Below are 22328 nucleotides of genomic sequence, written 5' to 3'. Positions count from 1 at the left end.
TTCTCGTAAAATGCGATTTATATCACGCAATTCTGACTTAATAACTCGCAATTGTGAGGAAAAAAAAGTCAAAAGTTGCAATTATCTTTGAAATTCTTTTATTCCAAGCTTCCATATTTTAAATTATGCTCTTCATGTCTGGTGATGATTCAACATTTTGACAAGTATTACTGCTGATGAACACTAGATGGCGACAAATTCAAACTGAAAATACACAACGAAGAAGGAGATAAACTATAAACTAATCATACATTAAAAATACAAACTGTGCTCGCTGCTCGTGACATTTTTTCACACAGAAGTACAGAATCTTTCTGATATTTATTCACAACCAGTCACGTGTTACAGGGTGTTTTTTTTTTAATGAACACGTGATGGCCCGCCAGCTATCATATTTTCACATATTTTCAGTAAAACAATGAAATGCAAAATTCATGGAACACTCAACAAATCAAACCATCAGTTGTTTCTTTGCTTCTTCTACTTCAATATCTTTGAACCTGCTTAAAAACCTGAAATAAGCCTTCATGTAAAAAAAACAACAACATGGTATAAGTGCAGATTCATTAAACATTATTAAATTGTTTTTCCAGTAGATAATATTTCCTAACGCGTTGGTTAATTTAATTAATTATAATGATTAATATAGAGCATATTTCTAAAATTATAAGTATTTTTTTTTTAGAATTGTTGATGATTTTTTATTATTATTAACAAGACAGACCAATGACATAAAGGGGAGAAAAAAAACCATAGCCTATTGATTATATTTTTCTGCTGATGTTGTGGGGAAAAAATATATAGATATAAATTCACTGAGTGATAAATGGATATCAAGACAAAGAAATCGTCTGGTTTCTGACAGAGATAAAGTGAGAATGAACGAAAGGCGAGAGGAAGTATGCTAATTAACACCGTTATTAAACGCGCGAGCCCGCGCGCGCAGACACATGCGCGCTCTCGTCCGGCGGCTGCAGCGGAAGGTTTTCTCTGAGGTAATCTTTAAATCTCCATCTTTATTTACAACAAATCATTATCAGTCTGCTTAATAATAATGTTAATCGATGTTTTTTAGTTCGTTTTGTATTCAGAGATTCTGCCGTTAGTGTTTTGTTTGCTTTTTAGCGACGCACGAGTCGGTGTTTGGCGTTATCTGTGTGTGTGTGGTTTTTTTTCAGGTCGCGCGCACCGGTGTGATGGCGACCGCACGTCTCCGTATTCTCCGCATCTGTCCATCGATTGTGAATAAATAAGCGATATAAATCAGACATGACAGGCCATCAGGGATCAGTGTTCCTCCGCTACTCCTTCCCTGTTCTGCTGCTTCTAAGCAGAGCTCTGCCGAACCGGACCAGCAGCATCCGTGATGCCCAATACAGTAATAATAACACCAATAAAGACTCCAAGCGGATACCAAAGCTACAGGACAACAGCACTACTGTAAGATGGTGGCGTGTTTTGGGTGAAGTCGGGCCGCTGTGTGCATACCGCACTCTCGAGGAAGGTGACCCAGGGCGCTTGTGTTTCCGGTATACGCGACCGGACTTCCGGTGCGCCAGCGCTACCTGTCGACAGGTGAGCTCACCTGACCGACAGCTCACGGCCAATATCCTGTCCAACGGAAGTGTGTTCGTTCAGTGGACGGCTCATGCGAGCCCCGCTCACGGGCCCTCGGGCGGCTTCCGGCTCAGTTGCTGGTGGAACGGCAGCTACACGCAGTTCGAATGCGCCGGCGTGCACTTAGGCAGCAGCTGCCGCGATTATTTACTCTCCGAGCTGCACGCTAACGTGCCGTACCGCCTCTGCGTGCGGCCCTACGCCCTCGACCGGGCCGAAGCCTGCGTGGAGTTCAGCCTCGAGCCCAGCGGGATGCAGGACATCGTTATCGCCATGACAACAGTGGGCGGAGCTATCTGCGTGATGCTGGTCATCATTTGCCTGCTGGTGGCGTACATCACCGAAAACATCATGAACCCGACGGCGCAGCACACGCTCACGGCGCAGCACTCGCACAGGTCGCACCTGCACACACACCTGTGAAGAGAAACATCGTTATCGTCGTCGCGCAAACACTCACCTTACAGCTCAGGATCGGAAACGAAGTGCAGGATTAGTGTAGAAAGAGACGCAGGTCCGCAGAGCTCTACTTACACACAGGCTGTGTTCGGAATGGATGACTTGCCTACTATTGACTGATTAATGCGCGGTATACACCGCTAATTGTGTACGATTATTCTTAACATTTTCCCTCAACGTTATGAGACATTTATAAAGTACAAATATCATAAAGATGTTACAAAAATATCATTATCAGAACGTTTTCTCTCAACGTTATGAGAACGTTCATCAAGTACAGTACAAATATCATTAAAAAAAAACTAAGAGCGTTTTACTTGTACATGTACGTAACCTTCACCAAACGTCGCCTGTTAGCTGGTTATTATTTAGCATGTTTTAGTGTAATTCATTTTTTTTTTTCAGTTCAATCAAATAAGAAAGAGTTGAAAAAGAAATTTTAAAGTTCACAACTCAAAATGTGAGGTCAAGTGAAACGCAGTGCATTGTGGGGTACAGTATACAACAGCAACAGTAGAAATGATGCTATTCCGAACATAGCCACACACCGACAAGCTTTTCTCCTGTGTTTATGTGTGTTTTCATCCATGGTCTCGTTTAATAATCCCGTTTACCAAAAAACTGTGCACTCACTGATGTTTAGACTGATAGCTATAGAAATATCTGTTTTAGAAATGCAAGTCAATAAATCAGTAACTGCATATGATGGTTTTGTGTGCGGTAATAATGGAGTTCAAGTGATCTGACTGTAGTGGAAGAAAAACTGTAGTTTTGTACTCTAATGCTCCCAATAATTTACAGTATGCCTTAACTTTACACAACTCTTTTAATTCTGAGTTAGTGATATGAGTTTGTCATTTTCACCAGAACAAGGACCCACTGACTGACAGTCATTATACTGTGCTTTTTCTCTGTAACACAAAACTTGTGTGTCAATAAATGAGGGGTGAATTTAATAAAGTTTTATTGTTTTGTTTTTTCTGATATACACAAAATACACAACTGATATACACTGTCATCTTCTAATAGCAAAAGGAAGTTTTGGAAACCTGAAACTACGTTCATTTTGGAACAGCTCTCTCACAGTGAGCTTTTGGTGTGACGTCTATGATTTTATCAAATGTTATGTGAATCCTAACTTTAAATTTACATACAGAAATGTAAATTTTGGCTTTAATGAATGTGAAAACAAAAGGGATATTTATTTTATAAACCTTATTTTTCTGTTAGCTAAATGGCACATTCACAAATGTAAATTTTCTAAATGCAATCCTCATTTTTTTTTATTTAAACTTGAAATGAAAATGTATTTTGAATCTATTGAGCTCTAAAAACCTAAAAGCTATAAGAACACTGGCTGTGTTTAAGGACTTGGCACTTATCTGGGCTGAAAGACTCTGGAGTATTGTATTATGTTATGACAATGACGACGATTATTTTTTTTCTTAATTTCTTCAAGCATTTCATAAAAATTTTAAATAAAATATCTGTTTTGTTTAAAAAAAGACATGAAAGTAGCGTTTTCGTATCTGCGTGATATTATTCGTCATTTTGATAGAGACAGAGCGACACGCGTCATAATCGGAAGCCACGCCCACCGTCTCCATTGTACTGTGTGAAGCTGCCTCCTCGTCATTTATGACTTATAACAAAAAACAAAACAGTGTTTAAAAGCTGCTGTGTGACGAGGTGTACAGCAAACAAGCCAAACAACCCAGACATACGTGTTTATAAGCTGACGACCCCCAAAAACTAGCGTTTAAAGGATACAAATGTGGATATCGGCTGGATCCAGAGCCATAGAGAGAACAGCACTCTCTATGGCTCTGGCTGGAACGAATGGGTAAACTGTGGGATCCTGACACTCAGTATGCACTAAACTACACTACGTGTGCAGTAAACATTTAATTACTGGTAAGTCAATCATCCAAATGTTAGTTTTATATTATATTTAAGTAAGCTAAGCTTATCGCCTCCAGTGGGCGTAATATAGTCCAGTCATTTTATGAAAAAAAAATTTCGGGGAGCCCCGAAGAATCCCATTAGGGGAAAGTTTCGAAAAAGACCCAAATATAGTCTATTCATACGCATACTCATTCTCTTTCTTACGGAAATAATGCAAATTACATACGTAATTAGATTATGCACAGTTTGATCCATATTAACAAACAATTTATAAAAACTTGAAATACATCATTTGTTTGTCTTGATGTAAGTAATCAACTCAGTCATTTTCATGGTGATATCTAAAGGTTAAAATGTTTTACCCTATTCACGTAAGAAAGAGAATGAGTAGGCGTATGAATAGACTATATTTGGGTCTTTTTCGAAACTTTCCCCTAATGGGATTCTTCGGGGCTTTCCCCCTTACTCAGGACATATTGAGGATACAAAATCAGTTGAGTTTGCTTCTGTTGCAATTTGGTCAAGGTTGACCCCCATTTTGGCTTAAAATGACTGGACTATAAGTTAGTTCTCAGTCTAAACTGCCTGTATCCACTTTTGACCCTTTTGGGTTAATTCACCCAAAAATGTAAATTCTGTCATTAATTACTCGCCCTCATGTCGTTCACAGTCTACCACTTTCAAGCCTCAGAAATCCATGTGACTCCAGTGATTTAACCCCATTTTAATGAAGTGACGCATAGACCAATTTCAAGCCGACGTCACAGTTACGTCACGGCGTTAGCTGGTGGCAAAAGGAAGAGCGGCCAATACAAACAAGCACATATTCGGCTCATTATAAGGAGCTTAAATTATTATTATTGTTATTAAATGTCATCTTGTTGTGTTGTTGGGTACAAGAATCAACGGAGTACAGGCTCCAATTTGAAATTTTATCGCATAATGTTTTCTAAATGATTGTGATTTTTTGTGAATCATCTATGATTTTATACATAGTTTTGATTGATTGTGACTACTTTTTGAAGAACCTGGTAAAAAAGGGTAATCGAAATAAATACATAGTTAAAAAATGAATATGCTGTATCTGGAATTTTTATTTAATCGCATTCGTTAAAATTGCACCGTAATGTCACTTACATTGTCGTCTTTGTGTCTGGTGGCCGTGGCGCTGGCCAGGCAGAACCAATATTATCTGCCTGCAGAGCCGGAGGCTGCATTTTCAGGACCCCACTTCTAGGACCGCATTTCTAGGACCCTAGTTTTTTTGTGACAGCGCCACCTACCGACTCGGAGAACCGCAGTCTCAGGAACGCATTTCCAGGATCCTAGTTGTGCCAGGCAGTATTTCCACCCACCCAGTTTTAACTACATTAGAGTTTTACAGTTTTATTACACCCAAATACTACTTTATTTATTGCAATTAAACCTGGTTCCTAGGAATGTTGAGAAATAATTGGGTCTAGCATAATATAATAACTCAAGTAAAATAAACAAGGAATCATGTTATAGTTTTTTCAGTCACTAGATCGACCACATTTTCAAGTATAGAGGGAAGACAAGGATGACTCTTGGGGTAGATTGTGTATATTTTACAAAATAATATATCACACCTCAACTTGAACACACTAAATATTTTACAAAATAATATATAACAACTGAACTTGCACACACAAAATATTTTACAAAATAATATATAACAACTGAACTTGCACACACAAAATATTTTACAAAATAATATATAATAACTGAACTTGCACACACAAAATATTTTACAAAATAATATATAATAACTGAACTTGAACACACACAAAAACAAATTTGTTCATGATGTGGACCACAAACAGAACTTCATGGACAACATCATCACTGACTCCTAAGAGAGAGAGAGAGAGAGAGAGAAAGAGAAGTGAATTAAATAAGGAACATTTAGTTGAACATGTTCTACTCTTTAATTTTTTTTTTCTTAGTTACCAAACAGTGCACACATATCAATTAATGTTCATAATACTATTATTGCATACTGTTCAAAGATTTGAAAAAAAAAAAAAGGTTTTGATGTTATGGGAACAAAGGTTCTAGAAACACTCATGTCAATAAAGCCCATCTCAATTGAGAAATCTGAATAGAAATAACATTGACACGACTTTTTTTCTGACCATATATATATATATATATGGTCATATGTGTGTGTGTGTATATATATATATATATATATATATATATATATATATACACACACACACATTTACATATGTATATAATATTTAAAGCACACATTATAAAACCATGTCAAAATGAAGAGACGCATGTAGACGCTTACACATAACATGTATTGTAACGTTAAACAGGCTGACTGTGAGCACGTGACAGTGAAAACATTAAGATTATTTTAACTGAATTAAAATGGAAGAACAATGAGTAATTAACAAGCTTTCAGAACGAACATGCTACAGTTTTATTGTGCTGTCAATAAGTCAACACAGGCTTATCACGCAACAGTTCCGTTAAATGAACGTGCTAACAATTCATTTTCAAGCATTAGAGGCTAAATACTATGGCTATGCATTCAAGACTATTTATTTAGCAAATCGCCATCACGTTTGCTACGTTAACTTTTCAATTAAATGCATCGCAATTGTAAAAAATTATTCGCATTTGATACTCACACTCTGATTGTCATCCATCTTCGCTGGTCCTCTAATTTGGTAGGTGGCGCTGTCACTAAAAACCTAGGGTCCTAGAAATGCGGTCCTAAAAGTGGGGTCCTGAAAATGCAGCCTCCGGCTCTGCAGGCAGACCCTACTCGGCAGAACTGCGGATCGGATAGGCTACCACACAAGTCTTGTACGTGGCCATTACAGTTATAGGCATCTAAAGATTTATATGCCCTCAGTTTCTGTTTACGCTCAGTTTCTCTATCGGGTAGGTGTAGAAGTCAGTCCACTCAACCGGAGACTAACGTTAATGTTAATCCTGTCAGATCGTCCATTCATTGACTGCGTGTATGGTCAGCCAATCTGGGATGTCTGTTAAAATTAACTTTTGCAAATAACAATCGCGGTCCTGGACAGTGAATAACCTTGCACATTAAGATAAAATCGGATTTTCTCCAGTCATTATTAAAAAAACAAGCTAACAAAACTTGCAAACCTACGTTAGTGAAGCGGCCAGAGGGCTCGTTCTGCCACCACCTAAGCTCCGCCCACACAAAAACGTCACCATGTTTACCAACTGAAAATTGGTCTATAACACTTTGTGTCTTTTTTGGCGGTAGACAGCTTATAAAAACTTATTTCTGGGTTGTTTAACGTGTTTGCTGTACACCTCGTCACATAGCAGCTTTTAGACATGTTTTGTTTTTTGTTGTAAGTCAGAAATGACGCGGAGGCTGCTTCACACAGTACAGAGTCAATGGCGATGGGCGTGGCCTAAATGCGCTCTGTCTCTATTGGCTTTCGCGAGGCTCCGCCCACTCCCTCCCCCTATTGTGACGCACGACTGACAGCTGCGCAGCTCCTCCGCCATTTTCTTCCCCTCAGCGGACCCGAGTAGAGCTGTATAACCGAGCTCTCGTTCCGAAGCGTTCCCCTCAAACCCGTTATACCCTCACCGGGCTTTAGATCGCGATGCCGGCCCACCCGTTGCGTGTCGCGGTCGTGTGCTCCAGCAACCAGAACCGCAGCATGGAAGCGCACAACATCCTGAGGTAACAACGAGAAAAAACCAGCTGGACCCAGCCGAACTTGAGCCGGTTTCTTCATTATTTCGTCGTTCGGTATTTTCACACGGTCCAAAAGCGGATCGGAATCGAACCGGGCCAGTCAGATAGCGAGAGACGAACCGAGGGGGCTCTTGAGAATCATCATAAACATTTTTCACATTTACGCTAGTTTTTTTTTTTTTTACAGTGAGAAACGCGTCGAGCAACACGGAAGCAGATGAAGATCGTCTAAAAGAGTAAAATAAAAAAAAGAACGTTCTGTAATAAAGTAGTCAGACTAACTAAATTATAAAAAGACTTTTATTTTTATCTTTTTAATAATGGTTCCCTCACAAAAACGCAGTACCCTGGTGGTACATCAGATGGTAATACCATGGTACTACTGATCCATTACCAGACTAACATACCATGGTAATTCGTGGTATTTCAAATAATAATAGCACAGTACATGTCCTAAATCCAGCTTTTTGTTAGCCAGATAAAATTAGATGGTCTTATTTTAGAAAATCGGAAATCTCAGGTGAGTAGTGTGTATATTCACTGACTGGTTGCGTAAGACTAGTTAAGAAAACAACAAAAACTAGTCATCTAAATTTATTCATAATTTTATAAAGTCAGTTGCTTAAAAGGTAGATTTCCTATTCAAATTAGACCAAAGACTAGTTAGCGACACAATCTAGGCTAGGCTAGGTTATCTCAGGTGAGTCGCCTCAGGGTTGTTTCCTCACGTGTGTGTGTTTGCTGTTCTGATCTCTTGTGGTTTCTCACTGTCTCTCTGTTATTCCTTCAGCAAGCGAGGGTTTGATGTGCGCTCCTTCGGCACAGGAACCCACGTGAAACTCCCGGGACCCGCTCCGGACAAACCCAACATTTATGACTTCAAAACCACTTATGAGCAGATGTACAACGACTTGGTCCGTAAAGACAAGGAACTGTATCCCTAGCGCACACACAGAAACACACCTGACAGATCTGACAGGGAAGATCCATCATCATCAACACTGACCCAGCTTAAAGTGACTCACACACAGGGTTAAAGATGTCCACTGTGGACGCCAATATAGTTATTGTCATAGTTATAATTATTGAACGGCCCTTTATCTTAGGATCTCCAATATAATTAAATTATGGTTAAATCGCAAGAACTTCAGTCCTGTTTTAACTAGTTTAACTGAAAAGTGCCTCTTCTCCTTCTCTTCTGAACTCCATGTGAAACATAATCCTCACATTTTATCCAAAGTGACGTGCATTGCTTTAATCAGTTCCTGGTTTCCCTAGGAATCGAACCCGTGACTTTTGCGCTGCTAGTTCCATGATCTACTGTTTGAAGGGACATTAAAGGTACAGTTCATCATTCACTCGCTCCAAAGCTCCGTGTCAGCCGTGCTTCTGTGGAACGTGAAAAAATCAGGTATTCGGAAGAACGTCAATGGGGTCCAGTGTTGTTTGGTTCCCTACATTCCTCAAAATATCTCCTTTTGTGTTCTTCAGGAGAAAGTCGGTCACAGAGACGTGGAACGACACGAGTAAATGAAGACCCTTAAAGGGTTAATCACCCAAAAATGTAAATTCTGTCATTAATCACTCGCCCTCGTGTCGTTCACAGTCTACCACTCTAAAGCCTCAGAAACCCATGTGACTCCAGTGATTTAACCAGTGACACGGATGCTTTCTTTGCGCAAAAAAAACAATATACCACTTTTTTTTTTTTTTAGAAAATATTAATCTGTGCCGCTCGTCCACGAGGGCATCACGACGCACGTGTTGACGCCAGAGCGTTGGAGAGTGATGTTTTGTAAATAAAGTGGGGTTTTTTTTGCGTCGCTTCATAAAACTGAGGTTAAACCACTGGAGTCGCTTTTCATGATGTCTTTACAATCTGTCTAGACCTTGAATGTGGTAGTTGCGTAGCTGTCAATGGAGAGACAGAAAGCTCTTCAATTTCATTAGAAAGATCTTTAATTTGTGTTCCAAAGAAAGTCTTACGGGTTTGGAACGACACGAGGGCGAGTGATTAATGACAGGATTTACGTTTTTGGGTGAATTAACCCTTTAAGGGTCTTCTTTTACTCGCGTCGTTCCACGTCTCAGTGACCGACTTCTGAAGAACACAAAAGGAGATGTTTTGAGGAATGTTGGGAGCCAAACAACATTGGACCCCATTGACGTTCTTCAGAATACCTCTTGTTTTGTTTTTTTGTTCCACAGAAGGACATGGATGATGACAGAAGGATCATATTTGGGTGAACTGTACCTTTAAATCCACCTATTAATTTTTATTGCACACACGAAAATGCATCCCAGTTCATTGACAGAGACGAGCATGACTTCACACGTGTAGTGCAGCATTAGGGTCATTATTGGCTCATGTTTTTTGACGACCTCATGATTCGTTGGCTTCACATGAAAGCAGAACACAGATTTATTTATTCCTCTGGCGTGTTAATGGAAGCTGTTCGATGATCTCGTTTAAGCAGAATAGATTAAAACTGAACCACAGGATTCATGTGAAGTCGAGCCGGGAGAATCTGACACACAAACTCTCAATCTTTTGCTGTTGTATAAAGTTGTTTTAGTTCTGGGTTATTCTGAAGCGTAGAGACGAGCATCACTAGTGCTGACGTGTTGGAGATCCAGGAACATCTCATTCACAAAGAGTTTTGTTTTATTCTACAGTCAGAATATCTCTAGCTTAAGATGCTTTATGTGGCGAGGCAGTGTTCACTCATAGATTGTCTTTTACACAGGTGTTTTTTTTTCTTGTTTAAACGCAAGAAACTGGAAAAGTCTAGATAAAACACACGTGTCTTCAAGGTAGTCAATAAAAGCCAGGCTGAATATCTAATGCAGTCTTGCTTTTAGAGGATGCTTTTGATATTTTTAACAAGACACACAGCTTGTTTTGCAGTGCAGACGTATGTTCACATGGTGAGTGATAAAATAACTCAACAATCTCCAGATTTGCTTTTTTTATAAACAATATTTGCAGAAATAAGAATTTTCCTGAAACTGGATTTGAACTAAAAAAGAGGTAAAAAATAACTCATCATTGAATCTTGATCAGTCTTATCGGTTTACTTTTATTGTGATTTTCTCTAGACGTCAGTCAGAGTCGCAGTGCAAAGAACAAACTTTTTTGAGAGAGAGAGAGTTTACATGATGACTTTGGTTTTCCCTGATGATATTTCTGTTTGAACACCAGTTATGAATGCTTTTGTCCCACACATTGTTTTATTCACACAATAAAATTAAGTTGATTTCTCCAATTTTTCTCCAATTTAAGATTATGTAAGTGTGTTTGCACACTGACACACAGAAGTGGTTCCACTGGTTGGCCAGCAGATGGCGCTAGTGAACAAGTGTCCACTGTTTTAACCCTTTGTGAGCAGTTTAATCTGATGATGAGAGTGTTTGGTGTCTCTGTTTTGTCTTCCTTGACCGCTGATCCTCCTCAGATACACACAGAATGGCATCTTACACATGTTAGACCGCAACAAGCGCATTAAGTCGCGACCCGAGCGCTTCCAGAGCTGCAAAGACCAGTTTGACCTGGTGATCACCTGTGAGGAGCGTGTGTACGACCAGGTGCTGGAGGGTGAGGAGCACGTCTGATGTTGAGTTGCACACCGTCACGAGCGGCACATTAACCCCTCGTCTCTTTCAGACCTGAGCTCGCGCGAGCAGGAGACCTTCCAGCCGGTGCACGTCATCAACGTGGACATCCAGGACAACCACGAGGAGGCCACGCTGGGAGCCTTCCTCATCTGTGAACTCTGCCAGTGTGTGAGTAAAGTCCAGCCGTGACCATAACCACAGCTCTCAACACCGCTATAGCCATGCCAGCACAGAGAAGCTACGTCGTTGGAATCACGTTCAGAACGTTTTTTTTTTTTTTTTTTTTTTAGTTGATGAAAGATAAAAACATTGACAGCCAATCAGAATCCATCCTGCTTTAAAGAGCTCGAGCATTTCAAGCGGCAGACGACAAAACTGCAGTGGATGCTAATATAGTTATCGTCCGCTAGTCTGGATGCTAATATAGTTATCGTTACAGTTATCGTCCGCTAGTCTGGATGCTAATATAGTTATCGTTACAGTTATCGTCCGCTAGTCTGGATGCTAATATAGTTATCGTTACAGTTATCGTCCGCTAGTCTGGATGCTAATATAGTTATCGTTCTTGGTGTGAATGGGCATTTAAACACGTGCTTCTTTCACTGTTTGATAAAATCCTTTTCGTCTACAAATTCGTTTATGTAAAGTTGTCGTGTTCAGTTCACAAAACGTTTTATTAATAAAAAAAAATGTAATAACCATTCTTATACGCATTGTTGTGCTAATTGTGCAGATTTACATAAGAATGGTTTTACGATTGTTCGTGAAATCTGGGTTTATAATAGTTAACTAAAAAAAAGTTTGTAGATAAAGTAGATAAATGTATATTTATTTGTTAGTTTTCTCGTTTTCATTTAGTTTAACTGTATAACGGATGTAAAACTGAAGAAATATTTTTAAACTTAAAACTAATAAAAAACAAAATTACTAAATTATTACAATCTAAATTAAATCTTAAACAAAAAGTGATTCAAAATATTAACAAACTGTCAATGATTTTAATATAAAAGTATATGATTTACGCAAGATGGTTTTATCAACAATTTACGCATTTCATATCCGTTTGTCAGTCCATTGTTACGCAAGTTTTTGCAATTAGCACAACATTTCTGTAAGAATACTTTAAGATTTCATTCTTCCATAAATATTCACGTATTCTAATTTAAATAAAGGTTTGCGAGCAACACACACACTCTTTCTGCTCGTTTGTCGAGTAAACGATCACGTTCAGTTGATATAAAGCTGGTTCTAACAGTACTTTACACGCATTCGTTCTCTCGTATGCTAATGTTGGCTATCAGTGGAGATCTCAATAACGGCCTGTGTTTCCCTCAGATTCAACACACCGACGACATGGAGAACGAGATGGACGAGCTTCTGCAGGAGTTTGAGGACAAAAGCCACAGACCGTTCCTCCACACCGTCTGCTTCTACTGAACGCCGCAGGAACTCTCGGCGCGCGGCGCGCTCGCGGAGATCGCTCTCTCTCTCGGTTTACGTCAACACACACCTCAGAAGAACGCTCGTACTGAAACATGCAGAGAGGAGAACACACACACCGCTGCCAACAAACCCATTAGAGTGCAGCTCTCCCTGCGTCTGAAGGAGCGGACACCATATCTCATCACCTTTATTTAGAGGATGTAACGTTTAATAACTCTGGCGGATGGGACGCGATGCTTTTGAGTTTCTCATGAATTTCTTTCCTCGTTATTTAAACATGGGATTTGATACCTATATTGAGTATATTTTGTTTGTTTTTTTCCTTTAATTTTGTAAATGAAAGGATGATTCTGTAATCGTACCTGAAGCAGCCCAGAGTGCCTGAAATTATTCTTGTAAATATTGCGCTATAAATGAATGAATGAATGAATGAATAAAGCGTTGATGAATCTCAGAGTCTGTGTCTCCAGTGAAGATCGTGATGTTGAACAGTATCAGTTTAAACCTGTCTTAGTCATAAATCACACCATTTCAATTCTAAGCATATTGAAGTTGATTTTTAAAAATTAGTGTTGTGATCCACCATATATCACCATTTTTCCTCTGTTCCCGAGCGTTTTCATGATAAACACAACACTTAATACACAGGTGATTTTTGTTTTTTACATGGATGGAAATATCAGTAGATATTCACTCTGATGTATTCAATTATTAATTTTATTTTAGCAATTATACTCAAGGTTTTTAGTTTGTCCCTTAATTTATGGTCCACCCTTTTATTTTTGACAACTTTCCCTTTAAAAAAAGAAAGTTGGAAAAAATGACATCATATAAAGCACTTGAGAAAGTGGCAAAGCTCTTTGGCAATGTTTTACATATTGTTTCTTATCTAAAACCAGTTCAAACTAAAGTAATGATGTAACTAGTTATGTGAGAGATAGGACATCATCCATCCATTCTTTATATCACTTGTTTTTCCCCCACAATCTGTCATTTTTCCCATTCTGTTATCAGTTTGTTCATCCTGTTAAGCAATTTAGTTTTTTACACTAATCATAAAACCAGCAAAAAACTTAATAATAATTCACTGACAATTACAATTTTCTGGAGTATCAATAACACAAGCCATTTGTATCTGAAAATGTAAAATGATGCATTAGTGAGAAAGTTAGTACAATTCATACACAATATTATCTGATATTTTATTAGCTGGTGTGTTTTTAAAGGTACATGATATAATGTACACAGAGCCCATACATTTCAATCATAAGTGTGTGAAACTGATGTTCATTTTTCCCTATAACAGGGAGGACTTTTTTTTTTCACCTCCATTTCATTTATTTTGCTTAATAAATGGTTAAATGTATTCACCCGAGCTTTAATGTTTTACATCACTCTATAATGACTGCACAAAAATATCCGAGTTTAATTTTCCACATGATTTTATGATGGCAAAAAGGCACCAGGAACGACCCTTATATCGTGCGTTATTGCTGTTGGTGTGAACGGGCCTTAAATGTCCAAAATACCATGGTAATACATTAAAACAAAACAAAGATGTTATACATGTGTTGTAAAACATGGTATTACCATGGTATTTTCGCAGGTGTCGCGCGTGGGTCTGATATTCCAGATGAGCGTGACGCAGGAGTTCCTCATTAAGCTAATGGACTGATCTGAGATCTGATACAGTCAAACTCCAGATCACTTACAGATCAGATCAGATCCGAGCGCGTCGCGTTCGCTCAGTTCTCCTGCCCGAAGCGTCTATCGCGCTGCCGACGCGCCGCAGGTGAGACATCTGATGCTCTTCATGACGCGTCGCGGAAACACGCGAGGAAGATGATGAAGATGAAGAGGAGGATGATCTGAGGAGGATTCGCTGCTGGAATGATCTACGATGATGGTCAAATGATATTTCGATCCGTGTTGTTGTTGTTTGCGGAGTGCGATGAAGATGATGTGTATGTACTGTGATGAAGATGTTCGCGATCTGTGGACTGTGATGAAGAGGATGTTTGCGGTGTGTGGATGAAGATGATGTTTATGGTGGCTGGAGCGGTTCTGGTGCTGGTAAGAAGATCTGTGTGAAGATTCTGCTGAGGAATATTACATAACTCTCTCTCACACAGTGACTGCGGATGAACTTTATTACTAATTGTATGGTTTTCTGTGGAGAAACATGTTGAAATGCATTTTTAAACGCTAAGCGCTGGGAAATGGCAGTAGTTTTGGTGTTTTCCAGGCCATCGTGTGTATGTCCGACATGAACGCGCTGCTGGACCGATTTCACAACTTTATCCTACCGCGCATGCGCGGACCCGAGCGCGTGTGTCACTGCACCTGCGGCAGGTAAGATGCACTTTAGTTTTATTCGCTTACTAGAGACACCCATAGCTAGATACAAATGAGGGGAATACAGCTTATATCCTTAAATGTCAGATTTCCGGGTTATTTTCGCTCAGTCGCTCAGCGGAATTTCCCGGGGAAAATCCATTCACCCCAATGGGAATCCGAACGTTCGGGAGTTTCGCGGGAAAAGTTCCCCACGCAGATTTCTCTGTTGTCAGGTCACGTGATTTATGCTGCCTTCACGTGCTAAGGGAAATTTCCTACTTCCCACTTCTGAAGTCGTTATTGCAAGCGTATCGCATTCAAAATTTGACTTGAGAGGGTGTTCATGTCCAGTTTTTTAACAAGGAAACTAGTATTTGCGATAATTCCGATGTAGTCGTGCGAAAGCTGCTTACAAATCGACTTGTGATTGAGCAGTGCTTCGTACATTGCTACGCTATAGACTAATATACCATTTCACTAAAATATCGTTAATGTGAGCACACTTTCATGCTTACGTCAATTTTCTGTAACAACACCGATGTTACTTTCATTTAAGGGCCTGTTTACACACAATTTTCAACTATAAACGGTAAACTTTTAATGCGATTTGATCGTTCATTTTCACGAGAACAGCATTTTGTGGGCCTGAAAACGCAAACTTTTGAAAACGGGATTCAAAGTGCGAGTTTTTGAGAACGAAAGCATTATAATCTCTGTGCAAACTACAAAAACGCTAATCTGTGAAAATGGTGAAGTCATGCACGTGTCTTATGTGTTCAGTCTATGGGCGCTTGTGTTTCTTTACAGAGTGACATCGCCATCTACTGGCCTGACAGCAAAATACTGCGGTTTAATCGTTTTGCGTGGATCCGTTTGAACGAGGATCGTTTTGACAATGTTTTCTTCTGTACGAGAAAAACGCAAAGAGAAAACTTTTCCGTTTTTAGTACATTGTTGTCGTGTAAACGCCCTAATTAATGGAAAGTGACGCCTTCGCGCTAGTAATGATGGCTATAGGGTTGCCTCTAGGCAAGATGCGAAATGGTGATGAAGTTTTACAAATAAGCGTTTTAATAGCAGCCCAGAGAACAAGGAACGTTCTCTCAAAGTTATGAACAAACGTTCTTCCAGTAATGTTAATAGAACGTTTGTTCAAAGTTATCTGGTCTTTAATAATGCTCTCAAAACGTTATTTATACGTGTTTTTAACTGACACATTTTAGTTAGTTAGAAGTTCATCTAACGTTTTTTAAATGTTACAACTTGTTACCATAATGTTTGCATAACCAAGAAAAAACATATTAATTCTTTTTTTAAATATACATTCAGGAACATCAGCGAAACGTTCTTGGATCATATTTTTGTTAGCTCAATCCTCGTACTGTACACTGCAAAAAATGATTGTTGTTTTAACGGTAAAAGACCTACGATAAAGACCTGTTAGTTAGTTAGCGGTAAGTTCTCTTACTCTATACAGTGAAAAGCTGTAATCCAATGGGACATTTCATACAATTGTACCGTAAAATATTGTTAGATGGAAGTGAAACATTCGTCATCTTATAATTTACAGTTAAAAGTAACTTGACAATAAAAGTTTTCCAATGAAATAACCTAATGATTAAGTTTGATCATATCTTTCTCTTTGGGGAATCTAAAATGGTTCTTCTATGCAGAAACACCCTTTTGCAAGCTTTGAGGAGTGTTTTACAGTGTAGGAGTCGTGATGGAGTGATGATGTTGTATGTTCTCCTCCTCCTCCCGCAGGCATCTTGTGGAGCACGTGATCCCGTACGAGGCCTCGGTCTCCCTCGGCTCCTCGGCCGGCAGCAGCGTCAGCAAGCAGGAGCTGGATCTGGTGCTCGGGCTCCTGATGGGCTTCTGCATCAGCTGGATCCTGCTGTGGCTCGACGGAGCGCTTCACTGCGCACTGCGCTTCTGGAGGACCAGCAGAGCCTACGGTGAGTGTGTGTGTGTGTGTGTGTGAGTGAGTGTATTGTATGGTTGAAGATCGGAGTCATCACGTCGGTATGGAGACGAGTTTGTTGAGGATCAGTGTCGATAAGGCCTTCGTAGGGGAGAGTCTAGTTGACACAATCTCTGCTGACACTTCAGGGATGCGTTGTCTAGGAGCAGGTCGTGTCTAGGCGCAGGTCCACCATCTGATCTGGATACGGCCCGGATCCGGCTGACTACATCATGTGTTGTGGTCGTGTCTAGGCGCAGGTCCTCCATCTGATCTGGATACGGCCCGGATCCGGCTGACTACATCATGCGTTGTGGTCGTGTTTAGGAACAGGTCCTCCATCTGATCTGGATACGGCCCGGATCCGGCTGACTACATCATGCGTTGTGGTCGTGTCTAGGCGCAGGTCCTCCATCTGATCTGGATACGGCCCGGATCCGGCTGACTACATCATGCGTTGTGGTCGTGTGTAGGCGCAGGTCCTCCATCTGATCTGGATACGGCCCGGATCCGGCTGACTACATCATGCGTTGTGGTCGTGTTTAGGAACAGGTCCTCCATCTGATCTGGATACGGCCCGGATCTGGCTGACTACATCATGCGTTGTGGTCGTGTCTAGGCGCAGGTCCTCCATCTGATCTGGATACGGGCAGGATCTGGCTGACTACATCATGCGTTGTGGTCGTGTCTAGGCGCAGGTCCTCCATCTGATTTGGATACGGCCTGGATCCGGCTGACTACATCATGTGTTGTGGTTGTGTCTAGGCGCAGGTCCTCCATCTGATCTGGATACGGCTCGGATCCGGCTGACTACATCATGCGTTGTGGTCGTGTCTAGGCGCAGGTCCTCCATCTGATCTGGATACGGCCCGGATCCGGCTGACTACATCATGCGTTGTGGTCGTGTCTAGGCGCAGGTCCTCCATCTGATCTGGATACGGCCCGGATCCGGCTGACTACATCATGCGTTGTGGTCGTGTTTAGGAACAGGTCCTCCATCTGATCTGGATACGGCCCGGATCTGGCTGACTACATCATGCGTTGTGGTCGTGTCTAGGCGCAGGTCCTCCATCTGATCTGGATACGGCCCGGATCCGGCTGACTACATCATGCGTTGTGGTCGTGTTTAGGAACAGGTCCTCCATCTGATCTGGATACGGCCCGGATCCGGCTGACTACGTCATGCGTTGTGGTCGTGTCTAGGCGCAGGTCCTCCATCTGATCTGGATACGGCTCGGATCCGGCTGACTACATCATGCGTTGTGGTCGTGTCTAGGCGCAGGTCCTCCATCTGATCTGGATACGGCTCGGATCTGGCTGACTACATCATGCGTTGTGGTCGTGTCTAGGCGCAGGTCCTCCATCTGATCTGGATACGGCCTGGATCCGGCTGACTACATCATGTGTTGTGGTCGTGTCTAGGCGCAGGTCCTCCATCTGATCTGGATACGGCCTGGATCCGGCTGACTACATCATGTGTTGTGGTCGTGTCTAGGCGCAGGTCCTCCATCTGATCTGGATACGGCCTGGATCCGGCTGACTACATCATGTGTTGTGGTCGTGTCTAGGCGCAGGTCCTCCATCTGATCTGGATACGGCCTGGATCCGGCTGACTACATCATGCGTTGTGGTCGTGTCTAGGCGCAGGTCCTCCATCTGATCTGGATACGGCTCGGATCCGGCTGACTACATCATGCGTTGTGGTCGTGTCTAGGCGCAGGTCCTCCATCTGATCTGGATACGGCTCGGATCCGGCTGACTACATCATGCGTTGTGGTCATGTCTAGGCGCAGGTCCTCCATCTGATCTGGATACGGCTCGGATCCGGCTGACTACATCATGCGTTGTGGTCGTGTCTAGGCGCAGGTCCTCCATCTGATCTGGATACGGCTCGGATCTGGCTGACTACATCATGCGTTGTGGTCGTGTCTAGGCGCAGGTCCTCCATCTGATCTGGATACGGCCTGGATCCGGCTGACTACATCATGCGTTGTGGTCGTGTCTAGGCGCAGGTCCTCCATCTGATCTGGATACGGCTCGGATCCGGCTGACTACATCATGCGTTGTGGTCGTGTCTAGGCGCAGGTCCTCCATCTGATCTGGATACGGCTCGGATCCGGCTGACTACATCATGCGTTGTGGTCGTGTCTAGGCGCAGGTCCTCCATCTGATCTGGATACGGCTCGGATCCGGCTGACTACATCATGCGTTGTGGTCGTGTCTAGGCGCAGGTCCTCCATCTGATCTGGATAAGGCTCGGATCTGGCTGACTACATCATGCGTTGTGGTCGTGTCTAGGCGCAGGTCCTCCATCTGATCTGGATACGGCCCGGATCCGGCTGACTACATCATGTGTTGTGGTCGTGTCTAGGTGCAGGTCCTCCATCTGATCTGGATACGGCCCGGATCCGGCTGACTACATCATGAGTTGTGGTCGTGTCTAGGCGCAGGTCCTCCATCTGATCTGGATACGGCCTGGATCCGGCTGACTACATCATGCGTTGTGGTCGTGTCTAGGCGCAGGTCCTCCATCTGATCTGGATACGGCTCGGATCCGGCTGACTACATCATGCGTTGTGGTCGTGTCTAGGCGCAGGTCCTCCATCTGATCTGGATACGGCCCGGATCCGGCTGACTACATCATGTGTTGTGGTCGTGTCTAGGCGCAGGTCCTCCATCTGATCTGGATACGGCCCGGATCCGGCTGACTACATCATGCGTAGTGGCGTGTTTAGGAACAGGTCCTCCATCTGATCTGGATACGGCCCGGATCTGGCTGACTACATCATGCGTTGTGGTCGTGTCTAGGCGCAGGTCCTCCATCTGATCTGGATACGGCTCGGATCCGGCTGACTACATCATGCATTGTGGTCGTGTCTAGGCGCAGGTCCTCCATCTGATTTGGATACGGCCCGGATCCGGCTGACTACATCATGCGTTGTGGTCGTGTCTAGGCGCAGGTCGTCCATCTGATCTGGATACGGCCCGGATCCGGCTGACTACATCATGCGTTGTGGTCGTGTCTAGGCGCAGATCCTCCATCTGATCTGGATACGGCTCGGATCCGGCTGACTACATCATGCGTTGTGGTCGTGTCTAGGCGCAGGTCGTCCATCTGATCTGGATACGGCTCGGATCCGGCTGACTACATCATGCATTGTGGTCGTGTCTAGGCGCAGGTCCTCCATCTGATTTGGATACGGCCCGGATCCGGCTGACTACATCATGCGTTGTGGTCGTGTCTAGGCGCAGGTCCTCCATCTGATCTGGATACGGCTCGGATCTGGCTGACTACATCATGCGTTGTGGTCGTGTCTAGGCGCAGGTCCTCCATCTGATCTGGATACGGCCCGGATCCGGCTGACTACATCATGCATTGTGGTCGTGTCTAGGCGCAGGTCCTCCATCTGATTTGGATACGGCCCGGATCCGGCTGACTACATCATGCGTTGTGGTCGTGTCTAGGCGCAGGTCCTCCATCTGATCTGGATACGGCTCGGATCCGGCTGACTACATCATGCGTTGTGGTCGTGTCTAGGCGCAGATCCTCCATCTGATCTGGATACGGCTCGGATCTGGCTGACTACATCATGCGTTGTGGTCGTGTCTAGGCGCAGGTCCTCCATCTGATCTGGATACGGCTCGGATCCGGCTGACTACATCATGCATTGTGGTCGTGTCTAGGCGCAGGTCCTCCATCTGATTTGGATACGGCCCGGATCCGGCTGACTACATCATGCGTTGTGGTCGTGTCTAGGCGCAGGTCCTCCATCTGATCTGGATACGGCTCGGATCCGGCTGACTACATCATGCGTTGTGGTCGTGTCTAGGCGCAGATCCTCCATCTGATCTGGATACGGCTCGGATCCGGCTGACTACATCATGCATTGTGGTCGTGTCTAGGCGCAGGTCCTCCATCTGATTTGGATACGGCCCGGATCCGGCTGACTACATCATGCGTTGTGGTCGTGTCTAGGCGCAGGTCCTCCATCTGATCTGGATACGGCTCGGATCCGGCTGACTACATCATGCATTGTGGTCGTGTCTAGGCGCAGGTCCTCCATCTGATTTGGATACGGCCCGGATCCGGCTGACTACATCATGCGTTGTGGTCGTGTCTAGGCGCAGGTCCTCCATCTGATCTGGATACGGCTCGGATCCGGCTGACTACATCATGCGTTGTGGTCGTGTCTAGGCGCAGGTCCTCCATCTGATCTGGATACGGCCCGGATCCGGCTGACTACATCATGCGTTGTGGTCGTGTCTAGGCGCAGGTCGTCCATCTGATCTGGATACGGCCCGGATCCGGCTGACTACATCATGCGTTGTGGTCGTGTCTAGGCGCAGGTCGTCCATCTGATCTGGATACGGCCCGGATCCGGCTGACTTCATCATGCGTTGTGGTCGTGTCTAGGCGCAGGTCCTCCATCTGATCTGGATACGGCCCGGATCCGGCTGATTAACCTCGGAATAAGCAGAAAAACTAACATTAGCGTAGATGCATTCTTATGACATACATCGGGTGTTATAAGAAGTGTTCCCGGTTCAGGCTGACCTAGTTTATAATTTGTGTGTGTGTGTGTGTGTGTGAGCATAAGTCTGTGTGTGTGTGTCTGTGTGTGTGCTGTGCTGAGAGACTGACCGTAGGTGTGTGTGTTTCAGGTGCTGACGGTGAGCTGTGGCACTCGTGGCGTTGGGTGTGTCGTGTGTGTAACCTGCGGGAGCTACGTAGACGCTTGCAGTCGCGCCGTACGCCGGAGGACACCGGGAACAACGTGGTTCACGTCAAGCAGAAGCTCTACCACAACGGCCACCCGAGCCCCCGCAGACTCTGACACACACTCACACACACACACACACACACACACACTTATCCTCATGTTCTCAGTGTTTCTGCTTGCTGTGTGTGTTTCACAGGGTTTGTGTGTGTTAGTTTTGTAGGGGTCTTCCCGTCACCGGAGGGGGGGTTTGCATTTTTTAGACCAATCTTTGTGTACCAGGTAACAGTGTCTGTTTTAGAAACAAGGCATGCTGGGTAATCTCTGATGTTTAGCTGGCGTCTGAAGGCCAGAGAGTCGATCTGCTGCTGTATTCAGTGTGTGTGTGACATTAAACTGATGGAGGACAAATCAAGATGTTCTTCATGAAATATCACTGTGTTTGGAGTCTTGATGCTCTCGTATTTCCTCAAACTAAGAAAAGTTTCTTAAAATGAGACACAACAGTGATGTTCATTCTATTTATTATTAAAATACACTTTTCTTAATT

The 22328-nt window shown here is 43.1% G+C and overlaps 3 protein-coding genes across 4 annotated transcripts; all 3 read left to right on the top strand.

Moving 5' to 3' along the window:
* Window positions 1-895: 895 nt before the first annotated feature.
* On the top strand, window positions 896-3030 carry fndc10 (fibronectin type III domain containing 10). The gene is made up of 2 exons (XM_081384658.1): window positions 896-995; window positions 1179-3030. Exon 2 carries the CDS (start codon window positions 1270-1272, stop codon window positions 2038-2040), a length of 771 nt encoding a protein of 256 aa, XP_081240784.1. The 5' UTR covers window positions 896-995; window positions 1179-1269; the 3' UTR covers window positions 2041-3030.
* Window positions 3031-7475: 4445 nt separating this feature from the next.
* Window positions 7476-13214, top strand: ssu72 (SSU72 homolog, RNA polymerase II CTD phosphatase). The gene is made up of 5 exons (XM_081384659.1): window positions 7476-7687; window positions 8493-8636; window positions 11158-11297; window positions 11367-11485; window positions 12653-13214. The coding sequence occupies exons 1-5, from the start codon at window positions 7608-7610 to the stop codon at window positions 12752-12754; spliced, it is 585 nt and encodes a 194-aa protein (XP_081240785.1). The 5' UTR covers window positions 7476-7607; the 3' UTR covers window positions 12755-13214.
* A 1198-nt stretch (window positions 13215-14412) lies between these two features.
* tmem240b (transmembrane protein 240b) lies at window positions 14413-22254 on the top strand. 2 transcript variants are annotated; one of them, XM_081384662.1, is made up of 4 exons: window positions 14413-14833; window positions 15006-15112; window positions 16862-17055; window positions 21723-22254. In XM_081384662.1, the coding sequence occupies exons 1-4, from the start codon at window positions 14792-14794 to the stop codon at window positions 21893-21895; spliced, it is 516 nt and encodes a 171-aa protein (XP_081240788.1). In that variant the 5' UTR covers window positions 14413-14791; the 3' UTR covers window positions 21896-22254. The 2 variants fall into 2 exon arrangements, with proteins under 2 accessions (XP_081240788.1, XP_081240789.1); XM_081384663.1 differs by having other exon boundaries at window positions 14449-14920; window positions 21723-22219.
* Window positions 22255-22328: the final 74 nt, after the last annotated feature.

The sequence above is a fragment of the Scardinius erythrophthalmus genome (genome assembly GCF_964197995.2).
Source record: "Scardinius erythrophthalmus genome assembly, chromosome: 14".
Lineage (NCBI taxonomy): Eukaryota > Metazoa > Chordata > Actinopteri > Cypriniformes > Leuciscidae > Scardinius > Scardinius erythrophthalmus.
The sequence above is the reverse complement of the archived record's forward strand: the minus strand, read 5'-3'. Positions and strand labels throughout refer to the sequence as shown.